Raw genomic sequence first — 26,047 nt, forward strand, 5'->3', positions numbered from 1 at the left:
CATTCCCTTTTAACATGCTCTTATGATCACTTAAATGAGAATATATTTTGCTTAATTTATTTTTGTTCTATTTATTTCTCTGCACTGAAATGTAAGGTTATTGAAACAGTTCTTTTCCTCTTTTGTTTTCGGCTGTATTTCCATCTCCTAGAATAAAGCCTTGCATATACTAGGTGCTCAATAAATTTTGTTGAACGTTGAATCAGTGAAATATATTTCATTTAGAAAAATAATAGTCCTAACTTTTCCTTAAATAAAGTAAAACTCATTGACAACAACATAAATTAACTGATCAATACATTAATAAGAAATGACTGAGATTCCAGAGATCAGTGGTGTACAGGTTCTATGAGGGCTATAAGAACTCCCTATCTTCAAAGATCTTATAGTTTAAGAAAACAACATTCATTAGAAAACAATAAAAGACAATCTATTACTAAATTCTAAGTCCAAAGTAGTCAAGCATTGTGGTATTTAGGAGGTGAGTGTTCTAATCCCATTGCTGCCATTAACTAAATGAACCTAAGGAAATGTTGCCCCTTTATCCTCAATGTCTTCATTTTGCAGATAAGGAGAATGCACTAGGTGGCTTACTGGTCCACTAGAATTCTTAACTTCTATTGGTCTATTATTTGAGAGAAGAGAGAAAGTAGAGATATGTGACAGAGGTGGTTAGCTGTTCAGCAACTCTTTTCCTCTTCTCCTAGCTCTTAGCCTCCCAAGAAGCCATACCAAAGGAGTTCTAAAAACCTTGATTGATTGAAAATAGATTCACACCAAGCAGTTTCCCAGTGAATTCTGCTGAATTTTATCAAGTTAGACACAAATCACTGCATTTCAATATTTTGGTATTTTAAAATAATTTTCTAATATCAAAATGTGAATGTTATTAAAAGTAGAAATAGTTTTTGTCATTATTCTTACCCTGTCTTATAAAAACTCATTGTCTTCAGTTGTTATTTATCTATATCATGCGTATTATCTGTTTTGATTTGCCCAAAGAGACCACAAGTTTCTCTAGGTCAAGAGTCATGAATTATACACCTTTCTGTCCTTTTTTTTTTGGGAGGGGTGTATTCAGTGCTTTGTATGTGCTGTGTGAATGAATGGGGTCTAGACATTTCTGAATAAAATCTTCTCAGCCTAGTTATAGGAAATATGTGTCACATCACTGTGCTACAATACAAATTTGGTCATGGATAGAGTCTTTAATGCTCTGGTAGTTCCTGGTGGCAGGGAGAAGGGAGACATCCTGTGGAGTTCATCAAGCCCTGAAAGACCTTTAACAATGCGCCGCCCTTCTTTGGCATGCCTCTAGTGAGTAGTGCATGGGAAGTATCTGTCCCTTCTTGTCGCTTGTGCCCATATACACCCATGTTGGTGGTGTGGCCCTAGGTGACACCTTATCTTCTGCTGACTTTTATATCAAAGCAAGTCCTAAAGAAGAAAAAGGGATCAAACCAGTGCTGCTTACTTATGTCTGCGGTTAGCATCTCCTAAGCATGCGTGCAATACAACCTCTTCCCTCTGGCCTGAATACTAAATACCTGAATTCTCAGTTTCCTTTTCCTTTATTTATCTTTTCTTATAACTTGTCCCACCAGAGACCAAAGCAGTCTCCATGTTTCCAGAATATAGAAACATGAATCCTTGGGGCAATACATACTCCCTCCTCATTTTAGCTATTTTAGAAATTAAGTTGGCAATTTAATTCTTGTATCTCCAGCCTTGGCACTTTCTATACTTATTGAACAAACTGGAAGAGATGACCAAAATCTGAGTTGTGATGTTGTAAACACAAGTTACCTGTGCAGATTCTTTTAAAGTTGGGATTTTCCAGAATGTGTCCTGGTAAGCGGCACTGGAACCGATGTTGCCAGAACTCAGGGAACCAGGGATTCCGCGTATTAGTGTCCAGCCTCAGTTTCAGGAAATAATCATCAAAGGACCTGACCTCTGGAGACTGCAGCTTTATCGTGATTCCCCCGTTGGCTTCCACCTCATAACCTTCAATGACTTCATCTCTGTCTGCCCAGCCATCACTAAAAAATGCAGGGATTGGGGTGGGGAGAGAGAAAGACAAAAGTCTCACAAATAGAGCTATGAGTTTTGCATGAATGAAGCAATTCAGCAAGACTTAAAGTCTATTTTAAGCCAACATTGTTAACTATCAATGACTTTTTTTTATTTTTGTGGAGAATAGAAAATTATAGTGTCATAATGTCAAAAACAAACAATCATAATGTCTTGTTTGTTTTTCACAGTAGTGAAAGTGATGATGAAGATGATGACAGTAACAATTACAAGAACTAACGTTTATTGAGCATTTACTAGTCACCAGATTCTGCATTACTCAATTTTACTGAGTCAGATGTTCAGCAAATAGCTGAGTCCTGGTGGATTCTGGATACAGATCCAGGCAGTCTGGCTCCCAAGCCCATTGCTCTTTACAACTAGACCACAAAGCCCATCGGTTGTTCTCCAAACCCGAAGAAAATAAAACCCAGGTACTCAGGACCTTCTCAATAAGAGCTAGGCAAGGTTTCAAGGTTGCAATCAAGACCATTATATGAGCTGCATTATATAGCCTAGAAAATTGATTTAGCTTAGAAACATGACAATCACAGATTTTGTTCCTGGACATTGTTCAAATTTGCATCTCTTAGATATGACCAGATGCTTTTTTTTTCTTCTAATGTTATTTCAAAATAACAGCATTAAAAGAAAACAATCTGACTCCCCAACATAAAAATAATCCTCCTGCTCTCTAAATGGCAGTTCACTGACATTTTATTTGTAGGTTCAAATTTTTTAAGTTTGTTCACTTTCTAGAACATTCACATCTGCCAAGAGGGATATATCTCCAGTTTAATTCAAGTGTATCTATGAGCTAGGCCCAACCTCATGTGAGTGGCTATGATCCCTTCCCAAGAGGGGGTCAAAGAAAAATTGCACCAGACAGAGTTAAAGAGGCAGAGAAGACTTTATTCAAGACTATTTCAATAGGCCAAAGATACTGAACTCAATTCTGCTGAAACAAAAGGTGGAAGTGCTAGGATAAGCTAGTGAGGAAGTGCTGGCTGACACTGAGTGGAGCTTGGTCAATGTGATTAAACCATCTGTGTTTGATAATTGTCATTTATCTAAATTAGGCTCCCACCTTCCCACAGAAACTGGGCGATAAGGGTCTGCTATCACTCTTAACGATCATATTTTAAAGGGATGGCTCCCAGGCGCCTGAGAAAAGAATTTCTCTGTTGTAAAACTAGCAAGAGGCTGGGAGAAATTTTACATTTCAAAGGGGCAGAGAAAGAATTGACACCGGCGTGCCTTTAAAAGTAAAAAGCTGTGACAAAGTGAGAGAGTGGCATGGACATATATACACTACCAAACATAAAATAGATAGCTAGTGGGAAGCAGCCGCATAGCACAGGGAGATCAGCTCGGTGCTTTGTGACCACCTAGAGCGGTGGGATAGGGAGGGTGGGAGGGAGGGAGACGCAAGAGGGAAGAGATATGGGAACATATGTATATGTATAATTGATTCACTTGGTTATAAAGCGGAAACTAACACACCATTGTAAAGCAATTATACTCCAATAAAGATGTTAAAAAAAAAAAAAAAGTAAATGCTCTAAGAAAAGGGAATTCTCGGGGCCCAAAGTAAGGAAGAAATTTGCCTAAATTCTAGTCAAGCTTTGGAGAACATTAAGAGTGCCTTGAGCAAGGAGTGGATCTATTCCTCTACCCACAGAGTAGGTGGAGGTAGCCCTGCATGAAGTCCTGCAGTTTCTGGAACACAGCATTCAGTCTCTGCCAGAGAAAGTGTTTTATCACTTGCTTCTCACAGAGCAGGGAGCTGGGCCAAACACATATGACAGACCATAGCTCATTCCTCTCCTTGTTACCTGAGACCAATTTACATAAATGTGTCCTCCACTTAGCTGAGCTAATTGGTATAATTTCATTCCAGAATCTTCCCAGTGAACCACACAGGAGCTACATTTTCAACAGATCAAATACAGAAGGTAAGTTGACTTAATATGATCCAGAACTAAAGGAATTTTGAGGTAAGGTGTAGTCTAACCAGCCAGACCAGAGAATATCTATATGCTTCTTCTAAATCTGCTAGAATATAAATTTTAATATTTTGCATGGATTTTTCTTTACTCTCTTTCCTCCCTCTTCCCACCCTTCTTTCTTTCCTTCCTTCCTTCTGCATTTACCTAGCACCTACTATGTACCAGATGCTCTGCTATGCTCAGGATTCAGTTCAGAATAAGAAATATTATTCTCTTCCCCCTAGTGTTACAGACTTGTGGGAAAACAGATGTTAAACAAGAATTTCAAACACTGTGGAGGTAAAGAAGGAGAAGCGACCAAAACTATGGGAAGGAGGGGCTTGGGTCTAACTTAGTCTTGTGTGTATGTATGTGAGTGTGGGTGAAGAAAGGTGTGATTAGGAATGGTTTTCCTAAGAAAGTGATGTCTGAGCTGAGACTCAAAGGATGAGTAGGCATTAGTCAGGTCCAGACAGGAGGAGGGATTGGTAAAGAAAATTCCTGATAGATTATCTAACATATAGGAAAGAACAAGGCTCATTCAAAGAATTTAGAGTGTCTGTTCATGGGAGCACAGAGAGAAGTTAGCAGGAGATGGGGATGTGGGCAAAATTCCACCCTAGGAACTCTTAGCCTAAGGACTATAGTAGATCCTCAAAGTGTTGTAAGGCTATTACTTAATGAGGTCATTCAGCTCTACCCTCTGGTGGTAAATGACCTGAGTATTTTGGGGGACAAGTCCTCTACTCACCATCACTGAACATGATGGCCAATCAAACTGATTAAAAGAAAAAAAAAAAGCCCACTCATTTATCTTTCTATATCCTCAGTCTGGTTAGAAAGGTTTGAACTAGTTTGTTTGGATTTATTCACATTTATTTCACAACTACATCTATAGCAGTTTGAAGATGAGAGCTATAGTTCATGTCATGTTGAAAAGGAGGGTAAAAATAAAACCAGTTAGGTTTTCAAGAAATTCTGCCTATGAGTATATATTTAAAATCAAGATGACATAACTTGAAGGAAATAATTACTTTTTGACGTTGTTAGGCTTGAAGTGTGTTTCTCCCCAAGGTTTAATATTATGCGAGACTTTTATGTGCATGTATAGTCTGAACAAGAAACCCACAATTTTTAAAAGTGTATGAAATGTCTTCCCTAGTGTTTATTTGCATTTTTTAGAAAAATCATTAAGTTTATAAAAGCGAGTATCATGTGTCAGTGCTGGAAGCAGAGAAAGTGTGACCTCCTGCCCTTTTGCAACCAACACAGAGGAGTGCATCATAGGAGTAAACCCTTGTCTATGAATATAGACAACTTGAAGTCATATGGTTTAGTGGGGTGAAGCCCTAAATCCCCTTTGCCATTGGTCAAAGCCCTTCCCCCCTCACCACAGGTGGCTCCCTTCTAGAAATTAGAGTTGGTGTTAGATCCAAGAGGTTATAAAATCAGGGACAACCGAGATGTGATAGAGAAAATATTCAACTAGAATTAGTCGGATTAGTCGGTGAATATATATTGAAGTGTTAATTGCTAAAGTTTGGTATGAGATCTTAAATCTATCACAGGTGAGGTATAAGGGAATGATAACAAATCAAAAGTCACAGAAAAACAATCATAAAGCAACTCCTGGTTTGTATATATTTTAATCATTTCTTCTATGTACCACTTGTCAAATGTATATATTTGAGGATTTTGAAAGATTTTCGCTCTTTAGTTATAGTATTGGGATTTTTTACAAGGATATTGTTCTGGTGAATTCTCTGTGAAGCACACTTGGGAACGGAGAGCCAGCAGCTCTCCTGATACCTGGTATAGGTTTTTTCTTTCCCTGTTGATGGTGGTAGGGTGGTGGTGGTAGTGGCGGTGGTGGTGTCGACTGTGCTCGAGCAGAGATGACCTGCAGGCACCTGCTCACCCCAAGTGTCTGGAGTGAATCCTGCCGGGCTGGGTGCTGGTCAGCCTTAGGCAGGGCTGAGCTCTTCTGAGGCACATTCACAGCCTCTAGCAGCCTCTGCTGCTCCATCTGTCTCCCAATTTTGAGTTCATTTTCTATCTGGGGTCTGGATATGAAACTGCATAATGTGAATAAATGGGGGGAACATTTAACAGGAAGCTACATGTCTTAAGTATTCCTCACAAATATACAAGACTCCTTATTTCCTATCTCCCCTCAACATTTTTATACAACAATTCTTTCACAAGATTGTTCTTCACTTCCCACAAAAGCATGGCTCTAGTCCTGTGAAATTTCACAATCCAAACTTATAATAAGATTTCTTCCACTCAATAAATTCTGATATTAACAACAAGGGAATATTATTTCTAATTCTACCTATTACAACTTGACAGGAGCTTCAGGAGTGCTATTTTGCATTATATCAGTTAAAATAATTTAATAAGCTAATTGATAGTAAAAAAAAAAAAAAGAATGCAATAGTATTCATTTAAAAAATTGTACAAAAACATTTTAGAAAATCCTATTTACATTCAATTAAAGTAATTACAGTCTAGAGAGTAAAGCAATTTGATTTGTGTAATGAATTCAAGTGATTGTGTATACCTGATAATAAAACTATAATTCTTTAAAAATAATCCAAAGTTTACCACATAACCAGGGACAGAAGAAAAGCATAATAAAAACAATATTTTCAAAAACATATGTAAACAAGCACAACATTACATAAATTAAAATGCTAACTATATTTACAAAGGTTGAAGAAATGTAGGATAATGTAATTTAAGTCAAGTGATGCCAATTATGAGAAATATTTTGGAGGTAACGGCATCTTTTTCAATAATAATTGAGACTGGTTTTATTCATTCAACACTCATTCACTAAGAGTCTTATATGAGTTAAGCATTTGCTTACTGCTTTGATACATTGCTCAAAAGTAGAGGCAAGGCCCTTGCCATCAAGGCAATTACAGGGGTGGGATAGTCTGGCTGCTGAATACACAATAGCCACAGAGCTGCAATCCCTGAAAGAAAAGGAAGACAGGCTACAGAAGCATAGAGATGGGGCAAAGGAGTCATGCCAAGGGAGATTTTGCCCAAGGGGAAATAACATCTAGGATGGAACTTAAAGGAGGAGTTGAAGTTGCCCAGGTAAAGAGGGAGATGGGAGAGAGGCCAACTAAAGAGGGAACAAAGCTTTGAAACAACAGCAAGGCTTTCAGTTTACTTAGAGTGTTCAAGGTAAGGAAAGATAGGACAAGCAGGGGTGAGATCTGGAAGAACCTTAACATCCTTGTTAAGGGTTTTGGATTTCATTTTTATGGTGGTAAGAAACTACTCAGATTTTCAGCAGGAATATGACACAATTAGATTTGTTTTAGAGGGTTTTTCTAGAAAGTACCTAGAGTGTAAGTACTTGTGAAGATTCTTTGGTTCTAGAATTCCGAGGCAGAAACTGTAGAAACAAACACATAGACATGTGCACACACACATGCACACACACAGGCTAATAACATTGTATTATGAAGGCACAGTGGCAGTGTTGATGAATCAGGAATTGGGGTAGTGGTCACAATTAGTTTATATTTAATTTTAAAATTAGTTACTGCCAATTCACCATGAATGTAGAACTAACACAAAATGTAGGTCCCTTTATTTAATTATCTAGGACAGGCATTTAGAGGTCACTCAGCCTACTGAAAAACACAAGAGAGGATGAGGGGATGGAGTCACCTTTTATTGTCCTATACATCTGGAGTTATTATAGAATTCAAACAGAGGCCTTACTTCTAAAGCTACTCTGTTTCAGTGGAAAACGGAGGCTGGGGAGAGAATGGGAAGGTATCAAAAGACAAAAGAGGAAGAATGAAGGGAATTAATTCTCAAGGAGCTGAAGCTCCATGTAAAGATCAAGGTCAGATCAGGTTTCCTTACTTTCCATCTGCTCCTGACCCCTAAACCCTAACCCACCTCTGGCATCCTGAGCCTGGAATCATCTGCCACCCAGAGACTTGTAATTATCCTCCTCTCCTAGCAGAAATGTAGGGCAACTACTGATAAATATTGCACACAGCCATGCAAGTGTGGAGGCCCCTCCTAAACCTTCTACAGACCATTTCTCATGTATCAGTTACAATTTCAAGCCAGTGTGAAAGAAGGGTGGGCCAATGCGGAATTACTTGTGGACAAGTAGGTCTTTTGAATTCCTTCAAATTCTACTGCCAAGGTAGCACCCCATTTTGTCTCTCATTCAATTAACCCGAAGAGACAATATGAAATAGGAATTGGTTAGTTAAACTTTCTAAGCCTCTGTTTCTCCACCTATAAAATGGGAATGGAAATGGTTATCAACTTCTTAAGAGTTGTGTGAGAATTAAACTAGATAATCCATATAAAACACTTATCACAGTATGTAAGGCATGATGAAGTCTTACTAGACATAACAGTTCTTTATCATCAATCTTCTCATGATCCAACCAATGTACTGAGCTGTATCGACACGTAGGAGAGACTTCTCTACAAAAGTGCTGCTCACAGTGTGGTCCAAAATTGGTGCCAGTCATGATCTGTTTTTTACCAGTTGACGAGGAGAGACTGAGAGGAAGCATTTAGAAAAACCTACAGCAGTTAGACATTGTTGCAAGATCTAAGAACATGACTGGTGGACTCATGTCTTTGAATAAACAGGGTTTAACCACTTTGTTTTCCAATTCATATGGTGAATTGCCCATGCCTCAAGCCTATCCACAGTCATATGCAGTAGAACTCAGTTACACTGTGTAAGCTTTTACGGTTACTTTGCCAAATACAACCCCAAATTATATAAATATTTGAGAATATATAAGCACTTATTTTTATCAATTTGTTTTTACAATCACATTAAATTTTAATCAAGACTGTTTTATAATTTATCATATAACATTACTTTCTATAGCAGAGAAATAAAATTTTCATTATTTACTTTAACTCCAATTATATGTGGCCGCACAAGCTTCACCAGAATTTTTTTTTTTTTTTACAAGAAAAGATACAATTTGCTGAATGTGGCAGTAGTATTTGAATGTGGACAGCGGAAATGATTCCATAGAAATAGGGCAAAAAGAGTTCCAATGAAATTTACCTGAAAATATGTTGGTTTATATATTGAATTTATCCCTAATTGATGGTGAAGTGCTGAAACCATAGTGTATTATCTGTGGGGCTGTTTTAGTTAATGAATTTGTGAAATCATCAAAATGTATTAGTCATTTGTAGTAGCCCTGCCACCCTTTTCCACAGTTTTGATTTCCTCTGTTTCAGTTACCCACAGTCAACCGTGGTCTGAAAACACTAAATGAAAAATTCCAGAAATAAACAATTTATAAGTTTTAAGTTGCATGCTGTTCCGAGTAGCGTGATGAAATCGCTTGAGGTCCAGCTCCATCCAGCCCAAGGTGTGAGTCAACCTTTTTCCAGGATATCCCACCTGTTAGTCACTTAGTAGCCATATCGTCTCAGTTATCAGATTGACTGTTGAGGTATTACTTGTGTTCAAGTATCATTTTACTTATTAATGGCCTCAAAGTGCAAGAGTGGTGATGTTGGTAATTGCGATATGTCAAAGAGAAGGAGTAAGATGTTTCCTTTAAGTGAAAAGTTCTCAACTTAATAAGGAAAGAAAAAAATTGTATGCTGAAGTTGCTAAGATCTACAGTAAGAACAAATCTTCTTTCCATGAAATTGTGAAGAAGGAAAAAGAAATTTGTGATAGTTTTGCTATCACACCTCAAACTGCAAAAGTTACAACCACAGTGTATGAAAAGTGCTTAGTTAAGATGTAAAAAGCAATACATTTGTACAATAAGATATTTTGAAAGAAAGAAAGACAACACATTCACCTAACGTTTATTACAGTATATTGTTAGTTTTTGCTGTTAATCTCTTACTGTGCCTAATTTATAAATTAAACTTTATCATAGATATGTATGTATAGAAAAAAACATAGTATATATAGGAGTCAGTACTATTTGCAGTTTCAGGCATCCACTGGGGGTCTTGGAATGTATCCCCCATGGATAAAGAGGGACTACTGTATACACAAAACATAAAGGATTAAAATTTTAAACCAAAATAATCATTTGAAAGAAAAAGCATTGAATTAAAAGCCGATAAAAGCATGTGTTCAATATTCTACATATAAACATTAGTGTTTCATGGGTTTTATATGAAGTGGCATTTGCGATTGCTAAGAATTAAATATATATACAGTTGACAAGACATTATGAATGACTACGTTAGAGGTATTTACTTAGAAATGTTCAGTGATTTTGGTAAAACGGTAACTCAAGTACTACTTTCTGATGCCATCATAGCTGGATGATTTCCAAAACTGCCTAATGATATGGAAAACCAACTCACTGAATAAATAAAGCTGGTAAAGCATTCTTTCACTGTAAGTTGATGAATGTGCAGATATTGCTTTTTGTGGCAGTTCTTTCAGTATATGTGCAGTTTGAAAATGATAAAGATTTGAAGAAAGAAATCTCTGCTCTGATTTAAATTCTCTTTTAGTGGGACTTCCCTAGTGGCACAGTGGTTAAGAATCTGCCTGCCAATGCAGGGGACACAGGTCCCAGCCCTGGTCCGCGAAGATCCCACATGCCGCGGAGCAACTAAGTCCATACGCCACAACTACTGAGTCCACGTGCCACAATTACTGAAGCCCGTGCGCCTAGAGCCCATGCTCTGCAACAAGAGAAGACACTGCAATGAGAAGCCCGCACACTGCAACAAAGAGTAGCCCCCGCTCGCCGCAACTAAAGCCCGCGCACAGCAACGAAGACTCAACACAGCCAAAAATAAAATAAATTAATTTTAAAAAAATTCTCTTTTAGCTTTATGGCTGAGAAACACAAGTAGCTCTAAACTTTATAAAATTATGAAGAATTATTTCGTCAAGAAATGTGGTTGACAGTTTATGTTTTATATAAAGGAATGTTCTGATGCTGCAACTGCCAGCATCAGGAAAACATTCTGAAGTAGTTACCTAAGTTAAGGAGCTTGTGAGAGAATGTAAATCAATGCAATGCTTCCCTCATTGAGAAAGTCTTGATTTAAAAAAAGTCAGCTGAAGTAAACAACGCTGGTGACACAGCACAAATTTTGAGTTATGTAAGACCCAAAGTTGGCTCATTAGAACTGACTGTTAGCATTTTTTCCGAATGCTGTATTCAGTAAATTCATGTTGGTAGATTGAAATTATCCATGATGGTGATACATACTTCAAGCAAACCAGTAAATGCTACAAATTAGGGATTCTTTTTTCTTGTTTTCTTTTCCCACACAACCAGTTATGATAATATGGAAACTGACCATAAACAGCTATTTTTGGTATTAAAGAAAGAAGCTGTGTCAAGAGTGTCTGAACTGCAAAATAAACTCTTAAATGTTTCTTCAGGAGAAGAAATAAGGTTGGTTCCAATATTTAAACATATTAATACGAAAGCCTGACTTGCTCTATTGACTGATATCTTGGATATATTTAGTAATCTTTATATTTCTATGAAAAGAAATAATTCGATTATTTTTCCAAAGGGGAGCTAAGATCAAAGAGCAAAATTAAAAGTTAGAAATTTTGAAGAACAAGGTTTTTTTGCAGATTGCTATATCACAGTTTTAATTTTAAAATAATTGTCAATAAGTAGGAAATGATCTTGATATTATCATCTGCAAAGTGTTATCAGCAAACACTATGAATTTGATTGCTTTAGTCTCCTTGGGCTACCTAACAAATACCATAGACTGGTGGCTTTAACAATGGAAATTTATTTTCTCACAGTTCTGGAGAATAGAAGTCCAAGATCAAGGTTCCAACTGATTCAGTTTCACTGAGAGCTCTCTTCCTGGCTTGCCAACTATGTCCTAACATGGCCTTTCCTTGGCGCATATAGAGACACAATGAGAGAGAACAATCTCTCTGGTGTTTATTCTAACAAGTACACTAATCCGATTGGATCAGGGCTCCCCCTGTATGACCTTATTTAACCTTAATTAAATCCCTTAAGGTCCCATCTCCAAATTCAGTCACATCAGAGGTTAGGGCTTCAACAGATTAATCTGGGGGCACTCAATTCAGTTCATAGCAGATGGAATAACACTAAAGTTATCATTTGCTGAAAAATCCTAATATAAAAAAATTAATGAATCCAGAATTCACATATTTCATCAAAAGATAATTTAAATTGAACTAAAACGTTATGGAATAAATTATTGGATCTGGCTACTGTTAAAGGATTGAAGATGACTTTTTAAACTACAGCCTCACTTGCTTTACTTGGTTCAAAAATTTTAAATAAATATCCCAAACTTGCTGAAATTGCTGTAAAATCTCTTCTTCCATTTCCATCAGTAAGCTGATGTGAGGCTGGTTATTCTACTAGGAATTTCATGAAAACAAAATAAAGAAGCAGTTTATACATGCATAATCCCATGCAAGTATCTTTGTTTATCCAACCAAGATTAGATAATTTAATAAACTCACTTATCATACTAAATTTTTAAAATATTGACATGCCTGGTTTTTGTTCAAAGTGTGTATATAAGTATTTAACATAGGTATCCTCTACTTCACTTACAACATTTTGTTTATTTATAATTATAGAACATCTAAAAGTTACAAGTGTAACAGTAATTTTCTCTACTAATCACCTAGGCACACACTTTCAATGAACAATGGATACATTTTTTGTAACTTTCTTTTCTCCTTTGTTTCGTTTATTTTTATTATATTTACTGAAATGAGATTTTATGCCTGTTAAATCTAATAATACAACTTTGGGCTTGTATTCACATGTCTTTATGCTATATTTAATTTCTTAGTAATTTACCTTTTTTGTATTTTATCAAAGTACAACTCTGCCCTAGATTGGGACTTAAAAAAAAAAAATAGAAGTTTGAGAGTCACTGTTCTAGACACTCTGTCCTTTATGCCTTAGAAATTGTTAGGGTAAAGACTATGCTATTACGACAGTTCAAAAAAGGACACTTCAGAAACTCTATCTTAATGTGTGTGGTAAATGAAGTCATGACTACCAGTAGAGACTTTAATTTTGTTGAGAAACATGCAAAATTTTACAGATTGAAACTACCATTCTTCACTCTCTCATTTAAATCCCTGGCAGTTTTATTGCTGCTGAACCTTTACTTTTCAGGTCCCTATGCCATTTGCGTGAAAGGCTGCACTTCCCAGATAATTGTTAAGAACCAACTGAAGGGAGGCAAGAGACTTATTAGAAAAAGAATGCAATAAGGAGGCAGACGGATTCTCATTAGAGCATAAACTAGATCCTGGCACTCCTCTGCTTAAAACCCATAAGTGCCTTTTCATCTCATCCAAAGTTTTTCAAAGAGTACCTTAAAAAACCCTGCACACTCTGATCCCCATTACCTCTCTCATCTCTACTATTCTACGTTTTGCTCTGCTCCAGCCACACTGGGATACCCTGGTCTATAGCATCTTTGCACTGGCTATTTTCTCTGCCTGGAATCCTGGAATTCTCATCACTTGAATATTTGCATAGCTTTCTCTTTTACTTCCTTCATGTCTGCTCAAATATCACATTCTCATAGAGGTCTTTCCCTGTTTAAAGTTGTGTCCTTTCTATTCCTCTTTTCTACTCCCTTTATCTCCTTAAAATATCACTATCTGACATACCATATAAATATATTTTCTATATCCTTCCAGTAAAATGGAAGCTCCACATAGGCAGAGAGGATTTTATCTTTTTTGTTCATTTATATAACCCCAGAATTTATACTAGTTCTTGGCTCATAGTAGGTGCTCATTATATATTTGTGAAATGAATTAATGGATAAAAGACTCTGTGAACTAATTTATTTTCAAGAATTCATAGAAAATACTATGATCCGTGGTATGCTAGAGGTGGCTCATACCAACTGGCAAGAACCCATTGTCATCATATTTTCCCAGATCTGCATTAAGTGACTTCATGGTAGTAGGTTGAAACTGGCCATAATGCCAGGTGGCTTAAAACAACAGACATTTATTCACTCAAAGTTCTGGAGGCTAGAAGTCTGAAATCATGGTCCCCTGTGGCCATGCTTCCTCTGAGACTCTAGGTAGACTCCTTTCTTGCTTCTTCTGAGTCCCTGGTGGCAGCCCTCAACCCATGGCACTCCTTAGCTTCTAGCTGCAGCACTCCAATCCCTGCTTCTGTTGTCACATGGTGTTCCCCTATGTGTGTCTGTGCCACTGTCTCTCTTCTCCACTTACAAGGGCATCAGTCATATTGGATTAAAGGCTACCCTACTCCAGTATAACTTCATTTTGACTGTACACTTGCAATAACTCTATTTCCAAATTAGGTCACATTCTGAGGTACTGGGGATCAGGAGTCAACATATTCAACATATCTTTTTAGAAGACACAATTCAACACATAACAAAGAGCAAACACTACAAATCAAGACTTTATTGTTCTGCTTTGCTTCATTTTTTTTTTTTAAGAGAGGCAGTTGTTAAACATCTATCAGCATACCACTAACTATAACATGCTGTGACATTTTCTCTGAAATGCAGGGTTAGTTGTGAACTTCTAACCTGTTAGATGAGCTAAAGATTATTTAAATGATTATTGTTTAGTCCTAAAATATCCATAATAGAAATTAAAAGCTATTATTTTTTGAAATAAACAGCTATTTTTCCTGAAAGATATTGTTACATGTTTTAGGCATTTGGATCACTTTACTTTTTCTTTCTCAAGAATAGATAACTACATTCTAAGAAGGATCAGAAAATATAAAACACCCCCAAAACAGACCAAAATAGTTTTAATAAATACTATTAATTTTAAAAACAGATTTATAGTTTATACATGCAGTTATTTGAATTGGAGAACTATTTTTGCCCCTTTTGTGCTACAGACATATGTACTTATGAATGCTTTAGACCTCTCAGCTTTGAGATCTTAATGATAAGTGATGAGTTGAGTTATACCTGGAACTATACCTTAGTAAATCATTCTAATAATACAAGAAAATTAATACAAAGATAGTATATGTGTATATGGTACTTTTAATTTTACATTTCATGTAATTAATTTAGAGTATCCATTGAAAAACAAATTTAGATCTTTCAATATTAGCTGATTCAAATCTTTTGCATTCTTTCATTTAATAAATATTTGCTGATATCCTACTTAGCGCCAAGCACTGTCAGATCCTGAGAACACATTGATTAATAAGACCAGAAATGTCCCTACTCTTTAAATTAAACTTAAATTTAAATTCATAGGTGGGGCTCCTACTTCCAGCCACAATGGAGTAACAAGTATTAAATTCAGTCTTCCATCTGAAAAAACTAAAACACTGGACAAAATATATAAAACAATGGCTCTCAAAACATTTTACATTGGACAATGAAGGACAGTGATCTCTGAAAAGTGAGCACCAAACGAGATGAGCCCTACAATTGTTTGATCTTACTGCCTAGAGGTTTCCAAGTCACAACACAGAAGCGAGATGGGGGAGTGAGAAAGAATGGACTCAGGCACAGTCCAGTGGAGTCACTGAGTTAAGTGGACAAGTGGACAGAGCTGGGAGTCAGGGGAAACCAAAGTGGCCAGATTTCACAGGGCAAAGTACTGCAGAGGGGAAAGCTGCCGGGAGAGAACAGTCTGCAGTGCTCCCAAAAGTATTTTGTTGAATATTAGACAGCCCATGTATGTGAGGAAATTATCTAAGCCCAAGGAAACAAACAACCAAAAAGAATTTGAGGGAATAGTGCCTGGAGGTCACACAGAGTTGGGAATAGTAACTATTCTCAATAGCTAGAATGGAATATATCATGTTTCACAAGGAGGTGGCTAAAGTATTGATACTAAGAAAGATCTTGCCTCAGTAGCTGTAGAAAATTTGCCCTAGATGAATGGTTATTCTGGTTTTATCTAACAAAGCTTAGAAGCAAGGTGCAAAAAAAAAAAAAAAAAAAAAAAACAAATTATTTCTAAATAACTTTACCGCCTCCAAGAACTAGCACAAGAATATTTTTAGAAATACAAAATATCAAGTAATCAATAAGGTATAATTTACAATGTCTGGCATTTAATAAACATTATTAGGCACATAAATTCATATGTGGAGTGAGGGAGAAAAGAGATATTAAAATGACAAATAATAACAAAAAATTTTCACGTGGTAATACACTTTAGGTAGACAGTTTTTAAAGAGTCATATGATATGAACAAAGAGCCCACCATTTTACATTGCTGGTCAGAGAAAGCATTGGGTTGCTAGGGAAACATCTCTGAAGAGACAACCCTCATGCTGAGACCTGAGCTGCATGAAGATCAGAGGGAAGAGGGCTTTAGGTAGCTGGCACAAAGGCCCTGAGGCAGGAGCAAGCAGCTGTGGCTGAACATTACCCACTTGCCACAGAAACGTAGGCTCAAAATCTTTCCATTTATCAGAACAGAAGACATCATATGAATAGAAACTTTTTTGTTTTTCAGCTGTCTACTATATATTTGCTATTCTCTAAGATATCTTAAAATTTTAAGTGTTTTCAGTTTTTTTAAAGTCCTTGTTAGGAAATAAAGCTGATATGAAGGTGGTCTCATTTTGATTACCTAGGCTGATGAGTGACCTCTGAGAGCAAAACTGGAGAAATCAGTGAGGCCATTGCAATTTAGAGCAAGTCACAGCTCTTACTTGCACCTCATCTAGCACACCTTATTTTTATGTAATTAGGAGCCTAGAAGTACATCACTGTTCAAACCACAGAGCTATCCCAAGTGCCTTCAGAAAAATCTTAGAATCATGTTCTGAGAAAACTCAATATGGCTCCAAAATCATCTTGTGTTATAGCAAGCTATTGACCATAGAATTCCAGACGACTAAGTCAGAGCAGACCCATTTGGAGCTTAAATTCTGCAAAGTTTGAATGGAATCTGAAGCTTTTGTTTCTTAATTCACTAGAGTTAAAAGTGAGCTTATCCAACAGGTTTTGCTTCCTCACTAAAATTTTCATTACCATTTATTTTTAGTGGCCGCTGTTTCTAAAGCAGTCCTGGGGTTGAGGGGAAGGGTCTGCTTAAAAACTGTGGACTAAAGCAAGAGCTAGGCACATTTCTGTGGATGAGAGAAAAAAGAAGTGTTCCTTGATGGAAGACAGTGGATACTCTAACCTCATTTGATGTAATGTCACATGGGGAAAGGGCACATAAGTATACATGGAGGCAGAGAAGTAGGTATCATGAATAATAATGACAAAGATTTATAAAGTGGAAGTAGAGAATGAATGAGTTCTGAACATCTTGAGTTATTCTCAGCAATCGTTTGCGGATAGGCAGTTTCTTGAGTTGCAGGGCCATTGGACAACTAGAATGGAACTTCCAGATGAGAGGCCTCAGGCAACAAGAATAATTCTTCAGTGCTACAGACAATATAACTTTGTGTCCTCAGTAAATATTTATGGAAGAAAGGAAGGAAGAAAAGAACAGAGGGAGGAAGGGAGAAAGAAGGACTAAGAAATGAGCATATGAAATCCACAGTGATTACTAAATTAACATTAAATCCACAAAAGGATTAAACTTTCCTTTTAAAAGACAATTATTCTAAATCTACATTTAAAAACCTAGCTCTATGCTATTAGAAATTTCAAAAACATAGTGTTATAAAATGGTTGAAAGGAAAGGGGTCAAAGATCCTACTCTTAGAAAATGGTAGAAACAAAATTAAATACTCTTTAAAAAAAAATCAACTCCTAAGCAATCCAGCAGAAGGCAGAAAAGTAGGATCAAGGTACAGTACTGGAAAGGTAGGACAAATAGGAAGCACAAAATAAGGTGATGGCAGTAATTCCAAATATATCAGTAGTTATAACTAAATTCACATCATGGTTAATTCTGGCCTCACAGAATGAATTAGGAAGTGTTTCCTCCTCTTCCATTTTCAGAAGAGTTTGAGAAGAATTTGTTGTTAATTCTTTCTTGAAGGACTAGTAGAATTCACAAGTCAAGCTATGCAGTCATGGACTTATCTTTGTTGGGAAGTTTTGATTATTGACTAAATCTCATTTTACTTATTATAGGTTTGTTCAGATTTTATAATTCTTTTTGAGTCAATTTTGGTACTTTGTGCATCTCTTGGATTTTTTTCCATTTTGTCTCCATTACCTAATTTGTTAGACATGGCTTAATTCTTGAAACTAATCAGTGTAATGCACCATAATAACATATATAAAGAGAAAATTCATATGATTATCGAAATAGATGTAGAAAAAAATATTACATAAAGCTTAATATCTGTTCAAGATTTAGAACACACACATAAACAGAAAATAAAATTGAGAAAAATTACTTTAATCGATAAAAGCTATCAGGAAAATATACATAAAACCTCATACCTGCATATACGTGTAAACTATGCAAAGAAATTTACTTCTAGTTATACACTCAACTGAAATGTATACATATGCGCACCATCATAAATGAACAGAAATGTTCACAACATCAGTGTTTCTAAGAGCCAAGAACTATAATCAACCTAAATATTCATCAAAAGTAAAGGAGATAAATGGTGTTATAGCTGTACAAGTGGATACTACAGACCAATGGGACTAAGCAAACTATTCTATGTGCAGTAACACGGATGAATCTCATAAACATAACATTGAACAAAAGAACACAAAAAAGTAACTTCTATATGGTTCAAATTATATATAGTTCCAAACAATCAAAAATTATCTATAGTCTTAAAAGTCAGAATCATAGGTATATATAGAAGCGTGGTAGCAACTGGAAGAGGATATAGGGGGACTTCATAGGTGCTAGGGACATTCAATTTCCTTAGCTTGGCAATAATTAAATGACTGTTTCCACTCTGTAAAAATTTACTTAGCTGTGCACATGTCATGTGCTCTTTTGTATATATGTCATACTTGACGAAATAATTATATTTTAAAAATAAAACACAAAATCAACTCCTAGAAAAATAATGAAAACTTTCCTAAATATCAGAAGAACTGCACATGCACACCCACATACACACATCCACACTAAAAAAATCAAAGCAAAGAAAACACCCAGTGAGAGGCTTTAAAAAGTATAAAATTGACAAAATAATAACATGGAATAAATCGGACTAAATATATTTGTCATTTTAACTAAAGGAATATTGGCTTAATTCACTGATTATAATAAAAACAAAATATTAAATTGGATTCCAAAGAAAGAATTAAAATTATGCTAGATCAAACAGACTCACCTAAAATAAAATTTTTCAAAAAGTTGAAAATAAAAAGATGTGCAAGAGCATACCAGATAAATGTAAACAAGAAATGATGTAACATAATTTTAATATTAGAGAAGGAGGAATTTAAGGCAAAAATCCTGTCTTAAATTCAGCTGATTAGCAACTTTAATTTCATCTGAAACATTAATTACCTTTTGTCATGTAACATAATACATTCACAGGTTTAGGACATTTAGATGTAGACATCTTTAGGGGGCCATTATCCTTTCTATCACTGTCTGCCCTCTGGTACATAAAAATTCACATCAATCCCACATGTAAAATGCATTCACTTCATTCCAATATCTGCAAAAGTCTCAACCCATTAACAGCATCAACTTAAATCCAAAATCTCATCTAAATCTCATCAGCTCAAAATTCCCAAGTCTGGTCATTTAAATCATCTAAATCAGGTATGAATAAGATCTGATCTATCCTGGGGCAAAATTCCTCTGCATCTGTGAACCTGTGAAATTAGAAAACAAGTTATCTGCTCCAAAATACAATATTGGGTCAGGCATGGGGTACCAGTCATAAGCATCCCCATTCAAAAAAATGGAAGGAAAGTCAAATTAAAAATCTAGCTGAGTAAACAACATAGGTTTCAAAGCCTGGGAGGAATCCTCTGTGGTCCAAGGTTCTGCCTTTTTGTCTTGAGGCTCTTTGCCCTTAGAGACAGTCTTCCTTTTGTATGAAGTATAGCACATTTGCAGCTGAAAAGTTGATCTTCCTATTTCCTACCTGTACAATTTCGTGAGTCTGACAGTTTTCTTTCATTTCTTACTCTCTTTGTCCCTTTTAGTCAAAGCTGTCAGTGTCTCGTGTTTGTGGAACATACTCAAAAACCTTGTAGATTTCTTGTGTATGTCAAGGAAATTTGTCCCATTAGACATGAGGCTCTTCCACATGTTTCTCCTACATAATTTCATCTCTATATTGCTTCCTTCAGATATGGCTGAGGGGATCCATGAGCAGAATGTCTAATCTCTTCAAAAAGCCCTCAGTATGACTGAATAGTCTGATCGTTTGATCTTTCTAATGCACTAGCAAAAGGGCATCCAGCCACACCCTTGGCTTTCTCTCCATAGCACACTTTCTAGACAGTGAATCTCCTAACTTTAGCATATTTTCAATCTAGATAAACTGCGAATTTCTCAAATGATTTATTTTTGCCTAACGGTTCTTCCCTCAATTTATCTCCCTCCTCCCACATTTTACTATAAGCAGTCAAAAGAGACCAGGATGCACCTTTCACATTTTGCTTGGGGCCTCCTCAGCTAAATATCCAAGTTCATAATTTACAAGTTTTAATTCCATATATCTGCAAGACACAATTCAGCTAAGTTCCCTGCCACTATATGTAAAAAAATCCTCTCTTCTCCACTTTTTTAATAACATATTCTTCATTTCCACTTGACCCTTCACCTGCACTGCCTTTCTAATGTTTTTTCTACCAGCTATTCTCGATGGCTTCAGTATTCTCTAAGACAGACAACAGGTGCTTTCCCTACCAGGCTCCCTCACATTCTTCTGAGTCCTCACTAGCAGAATCATTAACACCCATATTTCTACTAAGAGTCTATTCAAGGCAGTCTAGTCTTTTTCTATCATGCTCCTTAAAAATCTTCCAGTCTCTGCCCATTGCCCAATTCTAAGTTCATTCCACATTTTTACATATTTCTTACACATCAGCATCCACTTCCAAGTATTAAACTCTGTATTAGTTTCCAATTGCTGCTGTAACAAATTAACACAAACTTGGTGGCTAAAGGCAACACAAATTTATTATTTTACAGCTTTGGAGAATTCTAAAGTGGGTCTTACTGGGCTAAAACCAAGATGTCAACAGAGCTGTATTCCTTCTGAATGCAGTAGGAAAGAATGAATTCCTCTCCTTTTCCTGATTATACAGGCTGGCTGCATTTCTTGGCTTGTAGCACTCTTCCATTTTCAAAGCCAGAAATTACTTCTCTCTGACCTGTCACTCTATCATCAGACCCCCTTCTCTAACTCCCTTGCCTCCCTCTTTCCCTTATAGCGACTCTTAATTAACTCACCCAGATAATCCAGGATAACCTCTCTATCTCAAGATCCTCAATTTAACATCTGCAAAGTTCTTTTTGACATATAAAGTCATATACTCACAGGTTCCAGGGATAGGACAGGGACATATTTATTTATTTATTTATTTATACTTGTTATTCTGCCTACCACAGAAAGCAAGTGAGAGGTTACTGTAGAGGTGGGTCTTGGAACAAGAGTATGAGTCATATAGTTAGACAACTTGGGGGGGGGGGTCATACATGTCAGAAGGAGAGGATAGTATAGATAAATAAGCTATGTAAAGGAAAAACATGTCTGGAGGGTAAGGGCCTAAAAGAGGTTGTAAAGCTGAGAGTTCAAAGTCGTATTGTAAACATAGGCTGGGACCACATTATCAAAAGGGTAGCACAGTAGGCTAGGAAGCTCACATTTTATGCCAGGTGCAGTGGGAGACTGAGTGTTTTGAAGAACGAGAGCAACATAATAAAATCTGTTTTAGAGATAGTGCACAATAAAATCTCTTTTAGGTGGTAGTTCAGAAGATAGATAAAGTCAGAATATCAAAGCCTACACAAATAGCCATAAATAGTTTGATTTATGAGTTGAGCTAATTTAAGTAACATGATTTTGTACGTGTACTTTAAGACCCTCTTAAATGTGGTAAAATGATTTAATGCCAAAATGGTTAAATGAAGTAATAAAAAGTAGAATAAGCCAAGGGGGTTGCACTGGACTGGTTTCATAGATCCCCCAGCTAAAATTCAGGGAAGAATCTTTAAACCTTTATTATTACAGAAGACACCTCTTTTCATTAAAAAGAAGCTCTTTCTTGGCCAACAGCCAGTCACTTCATAGCAAAATTAAAGCAATAATCTAGATTATATGAGCAAAATTTTTCCTAAAAATTTCTGATGCTGTATTCTTTTTCTTCTGGGTAAAATTATTGGATTGCCTGTCCACATTAATCAAATATAAAGAATAATTTTTCACTTCACCATCTCACTTAACATTAATACAACACTGAAACATTTGATTTTCATTACATTTTCCCCTAGAGGGATAATATGCCTGCCATTTAACATTATTTTCATTTGAGGTTCTTTACTATTTCTCAAAAATCTATACAAGAGGCTGTCAGTTTTTAGAGTTGTTTTTCAGGAGCAGCACATTCTGCCAGGACATTTTTTTCATTATGCTTTTTGTAACTAGCAGAGGCCATCAATGTCAGTTGAGAACAGTTTTTAAAATCCGACTTCCAAATTCCTTCAAGCAAAAACTTGTTAACAACTAAGCTTTCCAATCTTTCTGTTCCTTCCTTATATCTAAACATGCAGTCCTTTCAGTCACCACATTGTAAACTTAACTGAAAGCTGACACATTTGCAAAATCTAAGGATGCATTCTTATAAATATTCCAGTGATTCACTTAAGGATTTGAATTTACTGTATTAATAAAACAGGAGTACTTTGATTTAGTTTATAGAGAAAATCCTAAATATTTATCAATGAATTAAGTTTCTAAAAAATAAGCAAGAAGAGATGTTATATTGAGGTAACATGCTATTTAAATGTAAAGCCCTTTTACAGCAAAGTATCATTTGGTAAATTTTTAAAAATGCATCTTCATAAGCCCTTTTTCATTTTGTACCTTTTTGTATATTGAGTTTTCTTAGACTAGACAACTTTTGGAAATTTGGAAGAAATTTAGATAATGACTTTTTAAAATAATTAGAATGTATAGAATTTTTAGCTTCTAAAACTAAATTCAATGTTTTTACAAGAGACTTAGTGATCAATGCAATGTTGATTTGGTTGTGATAGCAAAGATAGATTAAGATATATGCAACAATCTATAACTATATGAAGGAATATAACTTAGTTTATATGTCTTAAAGTTATAACAGGACCAACGTTTGGATGAGAGATAAATTTCAACTCAATAACTTTGTATAGGCTAGAATTCTCTAAATATAGATTTCGGTCAGCATACATTTAAAATATTAAATACACATATCATATTTTCCAGGTATTATGTTATTGTGCTATAAGCCATTGAATAAAATAGATACAGGCCCTGCTCTCAAATTCTAGCAAGCATGGAATAAATAAACAGCATCATATCATTTAATTCTTAACCTAAAGTGGTAATGGGAATAATACATAATGCAATCAAAGAAGGTCATCATAGATAAGCACTGTGCAAAGAGATGAGGATAGCAGAGGATGCAGGGCCCAAGTTTATAGTTATTTCTAAATGCAATATGAATCTATTGAAGGGCAAAGGGTTTTACAGAAGAGTGTAAAGGATTTGATTTACATTGAAGGAAAAAGCCACTCTGGCTTGCAGGGATACAGATTAAAAAGCTGTAGGGACAGAACCAGAGAAATTAGTCAGAGGCTACTGAATCAATACGGATGACAGGTTATGGTGCCTGGGACTCAGTTTGTGATAGGAAGGCAGACACATAGAGATGTTAAAAAAAAAAAGACATCCATGATATATTTGGAAATAGATTCAGAAATACTGGGTGATGAACTAGATGTGAAGGATGAAGGGGGAGGGGCAAGAATGACTCTATTTCTGACTTGAGCAACAGGTGGATAGCAGTGATATTTACAGTGATGGGGAAAGTCAAGAAAGGAGAAGTTAAGGGTTTGGTTTACATGTTAAGTTTGAGATAGTGAAGCAAATGCATCAGGTGTGATGCATTGGTTATTCCCCAGAAATGCAACATTCCTCCATCAGATTAAGTTCAAGAATTGAACAGACATTTGTCTAGATGACATGAAAGTCTCCTCCATCTTTAAAATGTTATAACTGTATGGAAAGTGGAAAAGAGAGCAATCTGAAGGAAACGTTGTGAATTATTAAATTTGTTTTTGTTAGGTGAGGTGCTTGGGACCAGGACTTGTTCATTTTATATCTTATTTGCTCCCATGAACTTATCCATCACTAAGTAAAAAGTAGATTAGCTGAAGCTAGAATTTCCAGTATCTACATAACCTAAAATTCACACCAGTTAATTTTCAAATCCTCTCTTTGCATTATTGTTGTAATGAAGCGCGCATTATTATTTTAGCATCCGGGACAAAGAATACTCAATTATGCACAAGTGCTCTCTTTACTGTATGTGTTTGTAGATTAAAAAAGTTGTATGTATCCACCATAGAAAATAACATTTTTCTTTCTTTCTAAAAACAACTTTAAATATGCCATTGCCATCTTTATTACTAAACAGGTTATTCACATGATTACTATCTTAATTTTATTAATTTTAAACCAACATTTCCTGATCAGCTACAAAGAGGAGGCTAGATAGGTGACGATCAGAGTTCTCATGGCATCCCCACCTCACTCTGAGGCCCTGAGCCACCCAAATCCCATCCCCATGTGCTGATCTTTGATGTTCTGCTGCCTTCACTATTCTCATGGACGGAAGCCCAAGCAGGCAGTCCACGAAGACTCAATGTGAGGGAACCCACTCAGAACACCTGCACTTAGCAAACCTTCAATTGCCAAAACTGCATGCATTTAAAATCAGTTTTGAGCTATTTAGAATTTTTGAAGGAAACAGTACTGAGAAGCCAGATGTTTCTGTATCATATGTGAGTAATATACGATGTGAGTAATATATGAGTCATAGGCCAGAAATACTCCAAGGCTGCAGTTAAGCATATAGATCCTGGAACCATGCTGCTTGAGTGGAGTTTCATCTATGCCACTGTCCAGCTTTGTAACTTTGGACAAATTATCTAAGGGATTAGAATATTAATTTTCTTATCTGTGAAATAGGATTAATATCCCTATCTTATATCTTTGCAGAGTCTTAAATGAATAATGAGCTTTTGGAACTGCACTTGTCATTGCTAGAGTTCAATAAATATGCATTATTATAATTTTATCCCAGTCTTTTTCTAAGGATGCATGATTTAATACAGGAGATAAAAACCACAGGCCAACCCAAAGCTCTTGTATAAAATGCTAAACTAACTTTAAATTACAAGGCAGATATAACGAATGAAAGCAGAACTTGCTTCTTTTCTTGCATAAATATGTAAAATCCCCCTTCTTGTGCCTTTCTAGCTCACAGGCCCATTTGATGTTTTCCTAAATAATTTCCATATACCCAATAGCATAAAACCAAGGGTCACACGTATATTTAAATTTCTTAACTCAGGAATTAAAAGCACTTTGGGACTTGTATCTGGCTGACTTTTACATTCTAGTAGGTATATGGGTTATTTGTGAATTAAAACAAACCACCCTAAAAATCAGTGGCTTAAAACTGCAGTCATTTATTATCATTCATATATCTGCAGGTGGGATGTGTTCAGCTGATTTAGGCTGGACTCTGCTGGGATGCTCTGCTTCAAGCTCGCCTTGCTGCTCAGGTCTGCTCCTTATGTATTCATCGTGGACATGGTCTGGGGGTAAGGGAGTAGTGGCTATTTGCGAAAGCTCTCCTTGTGGTGATGGCAGAAGCACAAGAGAACAAGCCCAGCTGTGCAAGGAACTTCAAATCTCTTCATGTGTTAGATTTGCTAATGTTTCACTGGCCTAAGCAAGTAATGTGACAGAGAAACACACATCCTTTTCTGGAGCAAGGAGGGAGGTAAGTGAATATGTCTTTCAGTTATCTAATCTATCACAATAGATTTTGCTACTGGTAATGCTATCATCATTCTTGTGAATGTTGTA

The 26,047-nt window shown here is 36.1% G+C and overlaps 1 protein-coding gene across 4 annotated transcripts in view; it reads right to left on the minus strand.

The window, feature by feature from the left end:
* GRM1 (glutamate metabotropic receptor 1) overlaps nucleotides 1-26,047 on the minus strand; it is a 411,742-nt gene that overhangs the window by 127,113 nt on the left and 258,582 nt on the right. For all 4 annotated transcript variants that reach the window (XM_082405449.1, XM_082405450.1, XM_082405451.1 and 1 more), the window contains one exon: nucleotides 1,807-2,042. In XM_082405449.1, coding sequence (XP_082261575.1) covers nucleotides 1,807-2,042 — 236 coding nt within the window. The remainder of the gene's footprint in view (nucleotides 1-1,806; nucleotides 2,043-26,047) is intronic.

Source organism: Balaenoptera borealis (assembly GCF_965194805.1).
Source record: "Balaenoptera borealis genome assembly, chromosome: 9".
NCBI classification, from domain to species: domain Eukaryota; kingdom Metazoa; phylum Chordata; class Mammalia; order Artiodactyla; family Balaenopteridae; genus Balaenoptera; species Balaenoptera borealis.